This window comes from Scatophagus argus, chromosome 2 (genome assembly GCF_020382885.2).
Source record: "Scatophagus argus isolate fScaArg1 chromosome 2, fScaArg1.pri, whole genome shotgun sequence".
In the NCBI taxonomy this organism is placed as follows: Eukaryota; Metazoa; Chordata; class Actinopteri; family Scatophagidae; genus Scatophagus; species Scatophagus argus.
In genome coordinates, this window is record NC_058494.1 from 16,088,800 (window position 1) to 16,104,023 (window position 15,224).

At 43.4% G+C, this 15,224-nt stretch overlaps 1 protein-coding gene across 4 annotated transcripts in view; it reads left to right on the plus strand.

The window, feature by feature from the left end:
• Positions 1 to 15,037, plus strand: part of fam184b (family with sequence similarity 184 member B) — a 28,670-nt gene extending 13,633 nt beyond the window's left edge. For 2 of the 4 annotated variants that reach the window (XM_046413867.1, XM_046413841.1), the window contains exons 3-19: positions 86 to 718; positions 1,312 to 1,447; positions 1,879 to 2,030; positions 2,762 to 3,307; positions 3,948 to 4,055; positions 4,165 to 4,463; positions 5,183 to 5,333; positions 6,191 to 6,310; positions 6,487 to 6,619; positions 6,873 to 7,003; positions 7,371 to 7,486; positions 9,189 to 9,338; positions 9,895 to 10,260; positions 10,356 to 10,470; positions 11,909 to 12,016; positions 13,540 to 13,958; positions 14,590 to 15,037. In XM_046413867.1, the coding sequence (XP_046269823.1) occupies positions 86 to 718; positions 1,312 to 1,447; positions 1,879 to 2,030; positions 2,762 to 3,307; positions 3,948 to 4,055; positions 4,165 to 4,463; positions 5,183 to 5,333; positions 6,191 to 6,310; positions 6,487 to 6,619; positions 6,873 to 7,003; positions 7,371 to 7,486; positions 9,189 to 9,338; positions 9,895 to 10,260; positions 10,356 to 10,470; positions 11,909 to 12,016; positions 13,540 to 13,958; positions 14,590 to 14,662 (3,756 nt within the window). In that variant the 3' untranslated portion in view covers positions 14,663 to 15,037. The remainder of the gene's footprint in view (positions 1 to 85; positions 719 to 1,311; positions 1,448 to 1,878; positions 2,031 to 2,761; positions 3,308 to 3,947; positions 4,056 to 4,164; positions 4,464 to 5,182; positions 5,334 to 6,190; positions 6,311 to 6,486; positions 6,620 to 6,872; positions 7,004 to 7,370; positions 7,487 to 9,188; positions 9,339 to 9,894; positions 10,261 to 10,355; positions 10,471 to 11,908; positions 12,017 to 13,539; positions 13,959 to 14,589) is intronic. The other 2 variants (XM_046413850.1, XM_046413858.1) reach the window with 2 other exon arrangements.
• Positions 15,038 to 15,224: the final 187 nt, after the last annotated feature.

Sequence of the window (15,224 nt, forward strand, 5' to 3'; positions counted from 1 at the left end):
TTCCCATTACAATGGTTGTACACTCAGTGGTCAGTGACCCTCTATGCAAGTGCACTGTATGACATATTGACTTCTGTGCCTCCAGGTGCAGGCAGACTTTGAGTACTTTCGCATCCAGGCGGAGGAGAGGGAGCGGGAAACCGAGGCAGAGCTGAGAAAAGAGTTTGAGGAGAGGCTGCAGGCTGCAGAGGAAGAGCTCCAGGAGGCCAAGGCCCAGATCAGTGATGCCCAGGAGGAGAGCTTGCGGTTGAGCAAAGAACTGGAGAAGGCCGGGATGCAGATCCAGAATCTGGATGCCAAATGTGAGGAGCTACAGAAAGCAGATGAGGACAGAAAGAAAGAGGAGGAGGTGGAGGGAGAAACAGAGGGACGGGAGGACCTGGGAAAAGTAAAAATGCTCTTAGAGGAGGTAAAGGCACTGAAGGAGGAGAGGGATCGGGAAGAGGAGGAGAGGAGGCGTGCTGTGAAAGAGGAAAGGGAGAAATGGGAGCAGAAGATGAATGATCTAAAGGAGGAGAAAGAGGAAATGAGGAAGAGGATGGAGACAGAGTGGAGGGAGGAGCAGCAGAGATGGGAGGAGAGGGAAGAAGAGGAGAAGAAAGGAATGCACAGCGCTCTGCGAGAAAGAGTGAAGAGGGCTGAAGCAGAAGTGGAAAGTCACCTGGAGAGATTGGCTGAGAGCAAGAGGAACACAATGAAACTGCAAGAGCGAATCCAGGTAAACACACACACTCACCCGTAACCCCTCCATTCATACTAATACTGAAATCCATTGCCGTGAAAATGGGAGGTGAAAGGAAATTGAAACGTTGCAGCATCCTGTCTCTGATGCACCAAGGTAATGATGGTGTTGATAGGCAGGGAGGGAGTGAGATGGAAGCACAGGGAGAAGGAGAGCAAGAGAACGGGGGGGGGGGGGGGGGGGGGGTCTGGCTTGTCTAATCACAGGCTGCCCTCCCTGAGTGCTATTCCCACTGCCAGCTATCTGCTAATGAGTAGTTTGAGCAGGATAGATTCGCTGCACCACCACCATTACCACCTTGTGGATGAGCATTAAGAAACCCTACGAGAGCTGGCACAGAGCTGACATAAGCCCTCAGAACAGACCATTAAAGACTCACAGCTGGGCGAGATAGCTCCCTGACTCACCACATTTCATCCCTCCTCATCTCTCTGGCTTGTTTTCTCTCTCTCCTTCCTCCTTATCTGTGTCAAATTTGCTCTCGGCTTTTCTATTCCCCTGTGCTCTGTGTCAACCCACAATACTCTTACTTGCCCTTGCACCAAAACTCCTTTGTGCCTCCCCTCCAGGACCTGGAGGAGGAGCTGGAGCTGGATCGGAGGCGTGTGTCTGAGGCAGAGGGCGTGGCTAAACGGGCAGAGGAGGAGCTCACGGTCGCCAAGGAAAGGCTGCTGCTGCAGGAGGACGAGCTGCAGAGCAGAGCAGGTAGTCGTTCAGTCTGCCTGTCCACCTGTCTTCTCACCTGTCTGGAACGCTCACATCAGTGAAAATCAGCTGAGCTCGGCGCGTTTCCATTATTCATTCTGACTCAGCGTTAATTAAGCTTTCAGCTCACGCCATTATAAAATATACAGAGAATGCAACAAACGCACATTATTCATCCTCCACAAAGGCAAACAGCTTCATCAAAGTGTCATCATACACAGTCAGCGAAAACGCCCTGAGTTTTATTTATTGCATGAGAATGATTTTTGTTTGAGGCGTTTCCCCGTTCTGTATCAGTCTGCTGTAAGTTTAATCTGCTTCTGTTTCACGTAATTAATCAATACATGCTTGTGTTCCTTTGTGTGTGTGTTGACGTGTGTGCTCCTGTTCACTTCTGTGTTTATGTGATATGCGCTTCCTGTTTGTATCAGCGGAGCTGCTGAACCGTGGAGGCTGTGAGGTGTGTGTGTGTGCTGAGGTGGAGGATCTGAGGAGCCAGGTGAGCCGTCTACAGAGTAAGAACAGAGAGCTGGAGCTACAGAGCAGCGGGCGAAACAGTGACCATGCCCGGCAGATACGTCAGGTAAACATGCACGCACACACACACACACACACACACACAAAGAGAGTGCAGTTACATGTGCAGATATATTAAATCTTACAGACAGTGTTCACTTTAAAAGTTCACTTAGGTACACCTGTAGAGTCTAATCCAATACAACTGTTCTGCCTATGTTCAGTGTTTTTGATAATTCATATATACACCATATAGACAAAAGTATCCAGACAAACCTCTTTATGGGACGGTTTTTCAGGGGTTCGACTCGGCCCCTTACTTCCAGTGAGGGGAAATGTTAATGCTTCAGCATACCAAGACATTTTGGACAATGCTATGCTTCCAACTTTGTCGCAACAGTTTGGTGAAGGCCCTTTTCTTTTCCAGCATGACTGTGCCCAAACACACAAAGTAAGGTCTATAAAGACACCTTTGGGATGAACTTGAATGGACATTGTGAGCCAGGCCTTTTCATCCAACATCAGTGCCTGACCTCACAAATGCTCTGCTTCTTGAATGGGCAAACATTCCCACAGAAACACTCAATCTTGTCGAAAGCCCTCCCATAAGAATGGAAGCTTTTATAGTTGCAAAGCTGTCTGAATGCTAAAACATATCAGTGAATTTACAGCACTTTTGAGTGTCACCAAAATCTCATAAATTTCATAATGGTAGAACTTATAGCTAAGCTATTGCATTCAGTTGTACAGGAGACCTTGATAAAGTGGCCACTGAGTGCATGTCGTGTGTGTTGACAGCATGCTGAGGCTTTGTCCAGTCTGCGTTCAGAGATGGTGAGAGCCCAGACAGAGGAGCTGCGTCGCATCCAAAAACACGCAGATGATGAGAGGGACAAACTGCAGAAGGAGATAGAGAAAGAGAGAGAAACCCTACAGAGGGAGAGAGAACAAGAAAAGGATCAGTTCGAGAAGGACAGAAACCGACTGCGCAGAGAAAGAGAGGAGGAGAAAGAAGCACTGCAGAAAGAAACGGAGGAGACCAAAGAACGTCTGAGGAGAGAAAAGGAGGAGGAGGTCGACCGGCTACGGAAGGAACTGGAGGTCGAGAGGGTTCGTGTCCGTTCTCAGCTGGACAAGAGCATTGAGCAGGTCGAGGCGGAGAGAGCCAATGTGCAGCAGAAGTTGGAGGACGAGAAGAGGAGATTGGTGGAGAAGGCCGAGGAGGACAGGAAACGGTTGAAGGAGCAGGTGCGGAAGGCAATAGAGGAGGTGATGAGGAGGCATGCAGCTGAACTTCACAGCCTTCAAGAAGCTCTGAGCTCTGAGAAGAAGACCAACCAAGAGGTCAGCAGTAACTAGTTTGGCTCTGAAACCAGAGTACTGGGATGATGCGTTCACATGCAAAAGCCTGGCATGCATTTCATATTTTTCATATTTACTCTGTAGTAAAAGAGGACATGCTTTTTTTTCATAATGTGCACTTATATCTGAATTTTGAAAATAATTTGCAGTTCAGTTTGACCCCTTGTAAGCATCTGCATATGCCACAGACTTAAAAGCAGGTCAACCAATAAGTGATTTTTATGCCGTTTAATTTATATGGTTTAAGAGGACTAAGGAGCTGAAATTATGCAATAATTTCTAATAAAAAAAGCAAATGTCACTTGTGTGCAGTATGCAACGCAAGTGTTTCTTGTCCGATCTGCTGTCCTCTTAATCATTTCACGACCCCCTCGATGGGTCCTCTCCCCCAGGTTGTGAACCACTGATCTAAAAGAGCATGTCCAATGAATATTTCAGCTGAGAGTAAATGCAGAAATATAAAGAGATTTTAATCACATAATTGCCTGCCCTTTGAGCCTTCTTATGATGTGCACTTCATTCATAACTAATTATTAATCAGCCTTAATAATGAAGAGATGATAGTATGGTTGGGTTAAAGTGCTAAAAAGAAGATCCGTCTTTAATGAATCTTTCTTGTAAGGTGTGTGCGCATTTGGAAGAAGAGAGAAGAAGAAGCGAGGAGCTATGCAACGGGCTGGAGAACGAGAGAGAGGAGCTGAGGACAAAACTCAGAGATGCTACCAATGAGGTCAGAGGTCAAATTGCACTAGTGGAGTGTGTATTTATTACTTTTCTTTTTTTAAATAATATATTTCTAATTTCAGTCATAACATTTGAACGTGTTTCTGTTCCCTCAGATCTGTAGACTGGAGTCAGTGATCCAACAGCAAGATGAGAAAGAGAAGGCGGGTCCTGAAGCTGCATCCTCATTTGGACCACAGTGTTCTCGTCTGGAGGAAGAACTTCACCAGACGCGGAGTCGACTCGCTCGGTCACAGGAGGAGGCGGAGAGGCAGCGGGACAGGCAGCAGAGAGAGATCGCTTCCCTGAGATCCGACAAACACCGGCTGGAGGAGAAAGTCCTGGAACAGAGCCGACTGAACACGGAGAGGAGCCTTCTAGATCAGGGCCAGAGGCAAACTGAAGACCGGATCAGGTAGCGGAATAAACACCAACCTGACAGAACGGCTTAGGTTTACTTTACGGAATCTCAGCTCTTGCTTGCCCCCCTCCCACCATTAAAAGATTGCTACAGAAGATCAAAGATGATTTGAGCCGCAGCATTTCTTTCCTCCCTTCATGTCGTCTTAGCTCAAGCTTTAATGAGCTTTATCGACATGTGATGTGCTTCAGCAGAACAAAAAACATCATGAAATTAGATGCAGCAATGTGAAACAAAGTGAAACATTAAACAGTGGCAGTATATCAAAATTAAATCAATACTACTATCCAAATAAATGTTAGCTGAAGTGGTTGTTCAAAAAAAACCCCCAAAAAACAATTAGGGTGTCCTGTCTCATATAGAGATTCTGTATATTTAGCAGTTTCATTATATACTGATTATGATTACTATATACACACAACGAAAAAACAGCTAATTGCTTTCTTTTTACAGTGTGTTTAATTGCTCTAAAATAAGAGTTTACAAGACATGACATTGTTACTGTTGAACAGATGAGCAATAATACCAGGGACTTCTTGACACCTTAACACGGATATTTATGTAACAAACCTTAAACTTCAAATATTAGTCCGCTTTTAGTAAGCAAGAAGTGCAGAGAGACAAGACGGCATGGTAACACAGAGAGGAAATAAATAGTAACTCTGCATGTAGGTTAGCTCTGCCTCACTCCTTGTTCTGCTGCATGCCTTCAGGGCAGAGTGTGAGGATCGTCTCAGAGCAGAGTTCAGGATAGAGATGAATGCTGCCGTTGCTGAGAGCGAACAGAGATGGCAGAACAGAGAGCAGGAGCTGCAGGCGCAGATATCTGAGCTGCAGGGGGAAGTGAGCGCGGCGCAGTCAAAGGTCAGTGTCCTTCACAAACCTGCAGCCTGTGATCCTTGTTCTCACTGCTCTCACCGCAGGCGTCTGACAATCAGAATAAGTCTCTGTCTAGATTGCTGTGATGAAGCTACTTTTGTTGGTTAGTTGTAGACTGCAGCTAATGGTTGATTTCATCATTGTTTGATTCTCTCAATAAATCAACTTCCCTGAATAGTGAAATATATTCATTGCAAGATGCACCAAGATGGTTTTGAAATGCTTGTCTTGTCTGCCTCCAGCAGTCCAAAACTGAAATATATCCAGTTTACTGTCATATTTGATAGAGAAAACTAGCAAATTCTGTCAAATATGTGGCATTTTTGCTTAGAAATAACTTGAAGAATTAAATGTTTATCAAAAAACATCGGCAGTGAGTCTCAAAACAACAACCTTCAGCTGCCGCACAAAGGACTTTTAGTGTGTCACATTTCATTTGACAAGGCTAAGAAAATAACCCTGGTGTTGTCATCTGGGTGCCTCAGCTTTGACTTGGAGGCTACACGAGGCCTGCAATACAAACTGAACCGTGGGGTTTGAAAGGTGTGGGTGTTCAGCAGGCGGTACCCAGTGTTCTTGAAGCTTGAGCCATACTGGAGACTAAAAGAGCTGATATTTTGTCCTCGCTTGCATCCCAAACAAGTGCAATACTAAATCGCTGGAGTACTCTTTTAATTAGTTCCATAAGGCTGTTTGGAGTGCACGATGCAGTCTGTGTTTTATTTATTTATTTTAGGAAAGCTGTCTGAGTCTGCAAATGCTTAAGCAAAAACGACATCTCTGTTTAATTCAGTGCTTGCCGCAAATTCATTATCTCAGGATTGCTTTTCTTGCCAATGCAGGTAGACAAAAAGAAGGCGGGCCCAGGAGACGACAACCATGGCAACCCCGAGATTGAGCGGCTGAGGACAGAGGTTCAAGAAACCAAGGAGATAAACAGGAAACTGAGAGAGCTGCTGCAGGTATTTTCAAAAATCATATGGACTCTCATTTTCTTTCATAATGATGAATAATTAAGCAGCTCTGATGATGATGCTGTAGTTACGTGCATTTATCCGTGTCACACATACAGTTAAGCACAGTGAATCTGTAGCGTAAAGGCAGACTTGTGTGGCTTGGGTGTGTGTATGTGTTGCAGGAGCCCCAGACCCAGTCTTCAACTGCAGACAGACACAGTCACGCCATGGCTCTGCAGGCGTTAGAGAGACAGGCAAAAGAAGACGTGCTGTCTGAGAGAAACAGACTGCAGACAATACACCACCTGGAGCTGGGTATCACACACACTCACACACGTGCACATAAACACATTCAGCCATGAGAATTAGCATAAGCACATGCAGACAGCAGCATGGTCTGTGTAACAAACAAACACACACACACACACACACAGCCATATACACAGTGAGATTATAAATTCAACACTGAAGTTGCTATTGCCATGGATACATTTCACCATGGCAACAGCAGAAGGGTACCTGTATCAGTGGGCCAAATTGATTTTGTTTTCTGTGTGTGTGATATCAGATAAGCAGCGGGCGGAGTTGACCCAGCAGCACACAGAGTGGAGCAGACAGATGACCCAGAGACACATGCAACAGATAGAAGACCTACAGGCTCAACTACAGGCACACACACAGATGATGGCTCTACAACAGGTAACTAACACACACACATACATGCACTAGTCCCAATGGGATAAGTGTGCACAAAGAGAAAAACATATACCTCTCAGTTTCTTTGTCTGTTATGGACTGTCTTACACTTACAGTATACTGTATAATCTCTTTGCTGTACAAATGCACACACACACACAAAGACACACATTTCATAACCGCCATGTTAATAAAATCCTTGGTGGCTCTGAGATTAAGTCAGCATGTTACTGTGTATGTTAGTGTGTACAGCTGCACAAACCATTTTCAAAACTGAATTCTGAATTCTTAGTATGAATGCAGACACTGATAGTGTGTGTGTGTGTGTGTGTGTGTGTGTGTGTGTGTGTGTGTGTGTGTGTGTGTGAAGGATCTGAAGCAGCAGAACCAGTATCAGGTGTTTGAGCGACAGCTGGATGAGAGCCGCTGTGCCATCCTGGAGCTCCAGAGAGAAAACGCAGCTCTGAAAAAGCAATTAAAGGAAAAGTAAGGAGCATGAATGATATCCTTCGCGGCTACAGCTAACCATTAGTTTTTTTTGTCAGTCTGCTGATAAAAAAAATTAAACGTCAAAAAATTCATCTAAATGAAAAAAACAGCTTGTTTACCTGGGACAAAGTGAACATAATCAGTACTCAAACTAAACGCTTCAGCAGTGCAAAAAGGACAAAGAAAAACATAAATTTATCACATTTCAGAAGCTGGAAATGGTGAATCTTTGGCAAAAAAAAATGAAAGTTGTCTGAAATGAAAAGATAATCATCAAATTTGTTGGCACTTTTTTATTTTTTGTTAATTTATCAATCAGTTAATTGACTTACAGTTTCAGCTCTAATATCCTTGGTGTCAGTACAAAAAATAATGACCAACTACCAAACTGTATGCCAGCAGCAAAGGAACAGCTTGACATCTTGGGAAATACCCTTTTTGTGAAGACTGATACCACTATCATTTTCATTTAGCTTAGTTTATCATAAAATAAACCTACCAGAAACTCTAAAGCTCACACCAACATTATTGTGGGGCCCGGTGTGTAACTTCGGTAAATGTGATGTAATAGGTTAGTAATTAGTGCTGTATTTTTAACCTTGGTGCATAGCCAGACTATCAGTTTCGACCTACATTCTATATGATAAGTTAAATTCAAAAATGTGTTTTTCTTATTGTTCCTAAGGTTCAGTTTTTGAGTTCCACTGCACAGATTGAAACATGCAGTACATATGTGCTTAGAATGCTTACTATATGTTCATTTCTTGACCAAAGATTTGCATCCATTGTCCAGGGTTAAAATATGTCTAAGAAGTTTTACAAATCTAGGTTAATATTAGTTTGCAGGTTCACTGCAGTATTTGACAAAAATATATTGCATGAGCCCCATCCCTTCCTTGTATTTTTGATCTATCGTGATTTGCAGTGGTGATAGATTTCTCTTTGGATCTCGTACATCAGTTCCCAAAGCTGTGGAGTTACTAGGTAAAGTATTAATGAGTCATGGGAAAGTTCAGGAGGCATCTGTCTACCATGCCTCTCTAAAGAAGGCATGCTGAAGGGATCTGAACCTGGCTTTGGATGATCAGGATAGGATATGTGAGAACATTAAAACAATGCCAAGGGATGCAAAGATACATCACATCCAGTCTAAGATTGTTGCATCATTTCTACTGGACTCCCTCCAGATTGCTTAGACAGGGGTCAGTAGGCACGTCAACTGAGGATGTCACTGAATTCCTGTTTTCTGGCTCTGTGACAAAGTCAGGCAATTTTTGATCCACGATATATTTTGCCCTCTGTAAGACTGCCAGGACAGTTCAGCCCTAGGTTATGTGTTTTAGGCAATGGATCGGTCTTAATCAGAGCAGAAATACTCAATAGAAGTTAGGGCCTTGTGGGGTGTTGTCAGTTCAAGAGATGCTGAGAATAACAGCATTTGAATCGTTGTCCTATTAGCACGCTCTCGACATGGACCAAACCCTGCTGGCGGTCATGTATTTTATGTTCCCTGTCTCAGTCTTTGCATGGATTGTTTGTTGATTGTTGTTCTTTTATTTTAAATGTGTGTCCATTGCATATGATGGATTGTATTTTTGTTGACAACGAAGGACATTTATGTGGGTGATGATTACGAGTTGTAGGTATAGGGTGGGGGGTGTAAGGGAATTCTTTTACTTCTCTCTCATTCTCCCTTTAGGTTAGGGGATGACCTTGGTCATCGCCGTTGTTCTAAAATCTCAATGACAGACACCCAGGCGTCTCCCCCGGAGATAGTTGGGGAGCCGGCTGATACCAAGGCCTTGACAGTGGCAGATGATTGGATGCTCACTAGGCGAGTCTTGACTCTGTGCGTAACACTGTCCTATTTTGGCTGTTTCACCCATGAAGTAGATGCTCAGTCCCTGCCTTATCGTCTATTTTGGGTTTTGCCAAAAGTGGGTGAAACTATCTTGAGCATTCTCTAATTTGTATAGGTTATATAAGTATAGGTTTCTCAGGTCAGAATTGGGTGACATCACACGCAGCACGCTGTACTGATGCCTCCTGATTCTCCTTGAGCGCTCAAGTTAAGCATAACACATCCAAGTCCAGCGTCATTTCTTCAACACTGCAGTACAGAGATTTTCTCCCTAACAGGGGGTTTGTATGTAAATTGTGTGATTTATATTTTTTAGTGCATATTATTTTGTACTTTAAGAAATAATATGTAAAAAAAAGCTATTAATCTGAGAAAAGGTGCTAAAAAGTGAGAGTATGCAGAAATGATAAAGTAATAAGCAGGCTAAATTAGCAGTGATATTTCCATTCTCAGGCTCCACAATGTAATAATCATTATATTGTATTACACAGGCCAGATCCATTATTTCCTTTGTATTTTTGTTGTATGGACTGTCCTTTCCCAGGTCAGTGCAAAAGCATCCTAAAGCTGAAGAGAAAGCAGAGGAAAATGTAGATTTGCAGAGGAAGAGAGACGCCCAGCTGGAAGAAGAAGCACAACGTCTGAAGGAGGAAGTGGAGAAGCTGAGGGTGGAGATGGAGAAACTGGAGGAGTCGCAAAAGCACTGGGAGGAGAGGAAAGAGGAGGACGTAAAAGAGGAGGAGGTGTGCGAGAAGAAGAAGAAGAAGGAGCAGGAGGAGGAGGAGGAGAGGAGGAGAGAGGAGGTGGAGGAGATCAGGAGGGAGCACAAGAAGGAGATGCAGAGTCTGGTCTCTGAATACAGCAGCGCCCAGACGCACCTGCAGGCTCGCATAGTGGCCTTGGAGAACGAGTGAGTACACGGACGGGAATACAGTCGTTTAAAATGAATGCACGGGACAGGTGTGAGAGGAAACGAGTGTGTTTGTGGACATGTTTTAACTGCAGGCTGCGTGAGCGGGAGGAGCGGTGCAGGAGGAGGGAACCTCGATGTGATGACCAGCAGCTGGGGAGACTTCAGGAGAGGCTGAGTGAGAGAGACCAGCTCATTAAACGATTAGTGGTGAGAGCACACACACACACACACACACACACAAACACAGACACACACTCTACAGACTCTAATAATAACATGTTCACTCCTTTGATCAATGTAGGAATTGCTCGCTTTAAGGATAAGTCTGGTGATGTTTCATAACAAATCTCAAAAAAGACCAAAGACCAACAGGGAATTGATCCCCTCCATTGTCTGTGAAGTCTGCGATAGCTTCAACCCCTGTCATCAGTGAGCCACGCCATTGTTGTTTATTTTGAGCTGATCCCAAATATACTCCTGTTTGAATTATGCTCGCTAAAAACTGCCCAGCTGTTTTTGATGAAATGAAATGATGAAAGTTGGTGTTTGTGTCATTTTCAGTCGGACCAAATCACCACAGACAGCCTGAGGTAGTCAGAAATAACAGGAAGCTGGATTGAACTAACTAACTAACTAAATTTTGTCAACAAAAGGGAATAATGAAATAATATCAGACTCAGTCATTCAGTCTCTGTTCATGATGCTGTGCACAGGCAGAGAACAGCAGCTTGTATGCACTGTAGAACAATGGCAGCAGTACATTAAGTGTTACATTTCCTGTCTCTGGTAATAATCTTAATGATATTTAACAAATGTTTTGTTCAAATGTGTCTGGCTCAGTGACTCTAAAGATGTCTTCACAAGCCCAACAGTCATGATATTTGAGCTTGACAGTTCATTGTGCGTGAAACCATTTCCACTCAAGGTCCGCTTGCTTCTTTATTGTGCAGCCTTCGACCATGTCTCCTTCTCATTAGCAGATCTAAGCTCGCTCAATCGCCGCCAGGGAAACTTTTCATTAATCTGAGCACTTCTGAGACTTCTAATGCATGTGGAGCTAATGGTGTCCTTGTCGTCTTGTGGTTAGGACGCATGCCATGTAACTGCAGTGACCCAGTTTGATTTCCTCCTGTGGATGAACTCCTCTCTGTCCTCTGTGTTCTCTGTCTGTGTCTCAACTGTATCTCAGATGAGGTCAAGAGCTCCAGACATGAGAACATAAGATATGAGATAAGATACTGATAACATATCGAACCCTGCTAAACAAGCTTCTCGGACTCAAATGAAAAGGAAAAGCTGCTGAATATATATAACAGTAATCAGCTGTAACAGTGGTGCAAAATGACCTGACAGGCAGACTTTGGTAAGTTCTTGGACTCAGGTAAAAGTGTCATGAAACATAATGACTGTAACCACTGATACCAAATCAAATATTCGTTAATCATCTGAAGTCGTGCTGTATGAGTAGGAGACAATTACGTTTTTCAAAGTGTCCTCTGCCAGAGTTCTGTGTCAACCATCTGCGTGACACGAGGCAGCTTAGAAAACAAGCACATCCTCCGGACATGACGCTAACACAGCAGCAACTACACCAACTGCGAATAAGGCCAATGAAAGTCCTCATCCTCATCCTCCTTCCCTCCAGGAAGAGAGGCATCAGCTGCAGCTCCACCCTCCTGTTTCCGGGGACAACAGTACCCTCAGGCTTCGTGACAGCAAGTCCCGCCCCGGGAGCGTCACACCAACCATGAGGGTGAGTTTGTCTGTTCTGCTCAGGCACATTATGTATTCATCAAAAGCGAGCCTCCTTCCAGCCAGAAGTGCTCACTGGGCCGGAGCCAACCTCTCACCCGACAGATCACCAATCTGTCAAAAAGACGTGGTCCTGCTGTGTCCATCGCACTGCTTTGAGTCACATTTTGAGCAGCAAATCTAACAGCCTAGTAGGAATAAAATGCATTTCCAGCAAAATGTGAACAAATTAATGATGTAATCTTTAATCTTATATGTGACTGTTGTTCTTAAAGTTAACCTGACTTTATTGGTTTTTCATTTGCAGATATGTAATCTGTAGATTTTACATCCCGCGAACCTGACCTGAGGTATAGAAAATGGATGGATAGATTTTACATGAGCTACAGACTTTCATGTCAAAAAGTAAAAGCATCTTAAATCATAATTTGAAGCTGCGACTGGACACAGGAATCAGTGTGCATTCACTTGCATATTTTCATTTTTGGTGTCAGTTATGGATGAGGGATCACAGACCATCTGGGCTGCTAAACCTAAGGAAAGTACTGAAGCATGTGCGCTGTTTACTGGCTGTATATGAAATGACACTCCATCCAAAATCTTCTTCATATCAAAAACCCGCCTTCTGTAGACTTGAAAGATGGTAATTAAACACTTAGTAAGGTATTTTTTGACAGCCTGTCTGCCTGGAGTTTTGAGAGCAGAAAAAAAGGTATCTGAAAATCACAAACCAGATCTGCAGCATGACCTTCTTCTCTGCTTATGATTTGAATGCTCAGTATGTTCCAAACACTCATTATTTTGTATAATAAGTATAATATATACAGTATATAATATGCGATGGTTGAAGGCCCTGCGTTTTGGATTACATCTACACAGTAGTTTCAAAAGGTATGTTTCAGATGAACTTAAAAGTTGACCTGTAACAATCAGCTGATTACGACGTCTGTCACAGAGTAGACATTTACGTAACATCCATATTCAGGTACTCGAGAACTCTCAAACAAAACTCTAACACACAAATATGGTCAGAAATGAACACATAAGCAAAAATGAGGGCAGGCTTCAGAGTTAACGACTCATCTTCAACACCACCGTCAGTAGTAATAGCTACCTTGTCAGCACTGTGCTCTCTTCATACCTGAACAACTGGGGACTGTGGATTTTACACATTTTGTGATTTATTAAGTATTTGTATATATGCTGTGTGTGGTATTGACTCAAAATAAACTACAGCGCCCATGTTTATCATGATGAAGGAGCTTGTCACCCAGTGCAGCAATCTGGCTCAGCAATGGAGCTCTACTGTACAGCACAGAGACATAAAATGTTAAACAAAATCCTACATGTTCGTAGGATGAATACATGCCTGTTTCTCTGCTTTCATGGTATTTCTTGATCATTATCTTTTGAATAAACATCCTGTCAGTGTCTTTCTTGAACTGAGTCATGGACAAACTTGAGTCTGAGTATTGTAACATAAATCATTCTGTTGGGATTTTCTTTCTTTATTTCAACCAATAGAGGAAGCAGGTGGAGTCTCCTCCTCGTGGCACCAGCATCTCCAGCGCCGGTACATTCGACAGGAACATCTTCCAACCCCACTCCTCCTCATCGTCTTCCTCCTCTGGCGTCCATCAGCACTCCTCCTCTGGCGTCCATCAGCACTCCTCCTCAACCCTCCCCCACCAGTCTAGCTCCCACCCTCAGACCTCCCCCCACTACTCCACTTCCTCTCTTCCACACAAGCACACCTCCCTCTCCCTCAGCCAACAGTCCTCCCCCTCCAACCCTCGCTCCGCCAGAACCCGGACCTCCTGCATCCCTCCCACCCCAGCACCCACTGCCCCGCTCCCCGTCTGTCCGTCAGTGCACACGGGCATCCGCTATGTGTCGCCCTCGTGCCAGGAGCCACATGCACATCTGCAGGCCCAATCGATCAGGTATCTACATATCTGGGCTGTGATGTTACACATCAAAAAAATATAAAATGAATACTAATATTATCTACTTGATATACATCTGGGTAGTTTAACCCTAATGATATCGAATCATTTATTGGTAATTGTGTTTTGGATTATCAGTCTGCAAAGTAAGTCATAACTAAACTTATCAAAGAAATGTAATGAGGTACAGAGTACAATACTTGCCTCTAAATGTAGTGGAGGAGCAGTATGAAGGATGGTATATGTGGTATATGGAAACATTTACCTCAAAATTGTATTTAAGTGCAGTACTTGAGTAAATGTATTCAATTACTGTCCACCAAGAGTTTAAAGCATTGTATATAAATTTATATTTTGTGGATTTTCCTTCGAATTTATAGTAAATGTAAATTTGATTGGGCTGTTTGTGAACACCTGTTTTAACATGAATGCCAGGTGAGTGTCAATCTTTTTAAGTGAAAAGAAATGGAGTGGAGTTATGAATGAGCAGCTTTCCCATTGGCTCAATCTTGCATCTGCAAGCCAGCTCCTTGCTAAAATAGATGTGAGTTTTAACTCTTCTCTGAACCTCAGCATTGTGATGTATTGATTTTAAAAAGTCAATGTATGTGTTTCTTCTGTTTTGTAGGGGCCCGTACCTGGAACAGAGGGGCACAGAGGGGCTAAAACAGGAGTGGTTCACTAAATACTTCTCCTTCTGAGCACAAAAACACACACATACACTTGCAGCCACTGCAAGTACATTTCCTCATATACACTTCATTGCTTGATAATACACATCCATTTGCTTCCCACACACTTACACAAGTACACACACTCACACACAGACAGACATAACAACATCAACAGACATACAGGCTCATCACCAGCAAGGCCATCTCAAACATTGCCTCAAAGCTCAACCAAAAAGTGCTTCTCAAACACATGCCTGACCTCTTCTCAGAACATAGGCCTGTCGGATCTTGTTTGTATAGTTTGGAATGTCTCCATATACTTTTTTTAAAGCAGTCTTCCTTTTTTAAATGCAACCTTCGCCCCAATCTCATCACACAATTATTCCAGGCAAATGTACATTTCTTAAAATCAACAACCAAGTGTCTCTTCGAGTATGGAAGCATTCGACGTATTCAATCAAGATCCTCGTCAAAATGGACACATACGACTCACCATACCAAAATGAAGCTTGTTTCAATGCAAAAATGTATGATAATCTTAATGAAGAAATTGAATAAAATATTTTGTTTTTGTACATGCTTCTTGTTT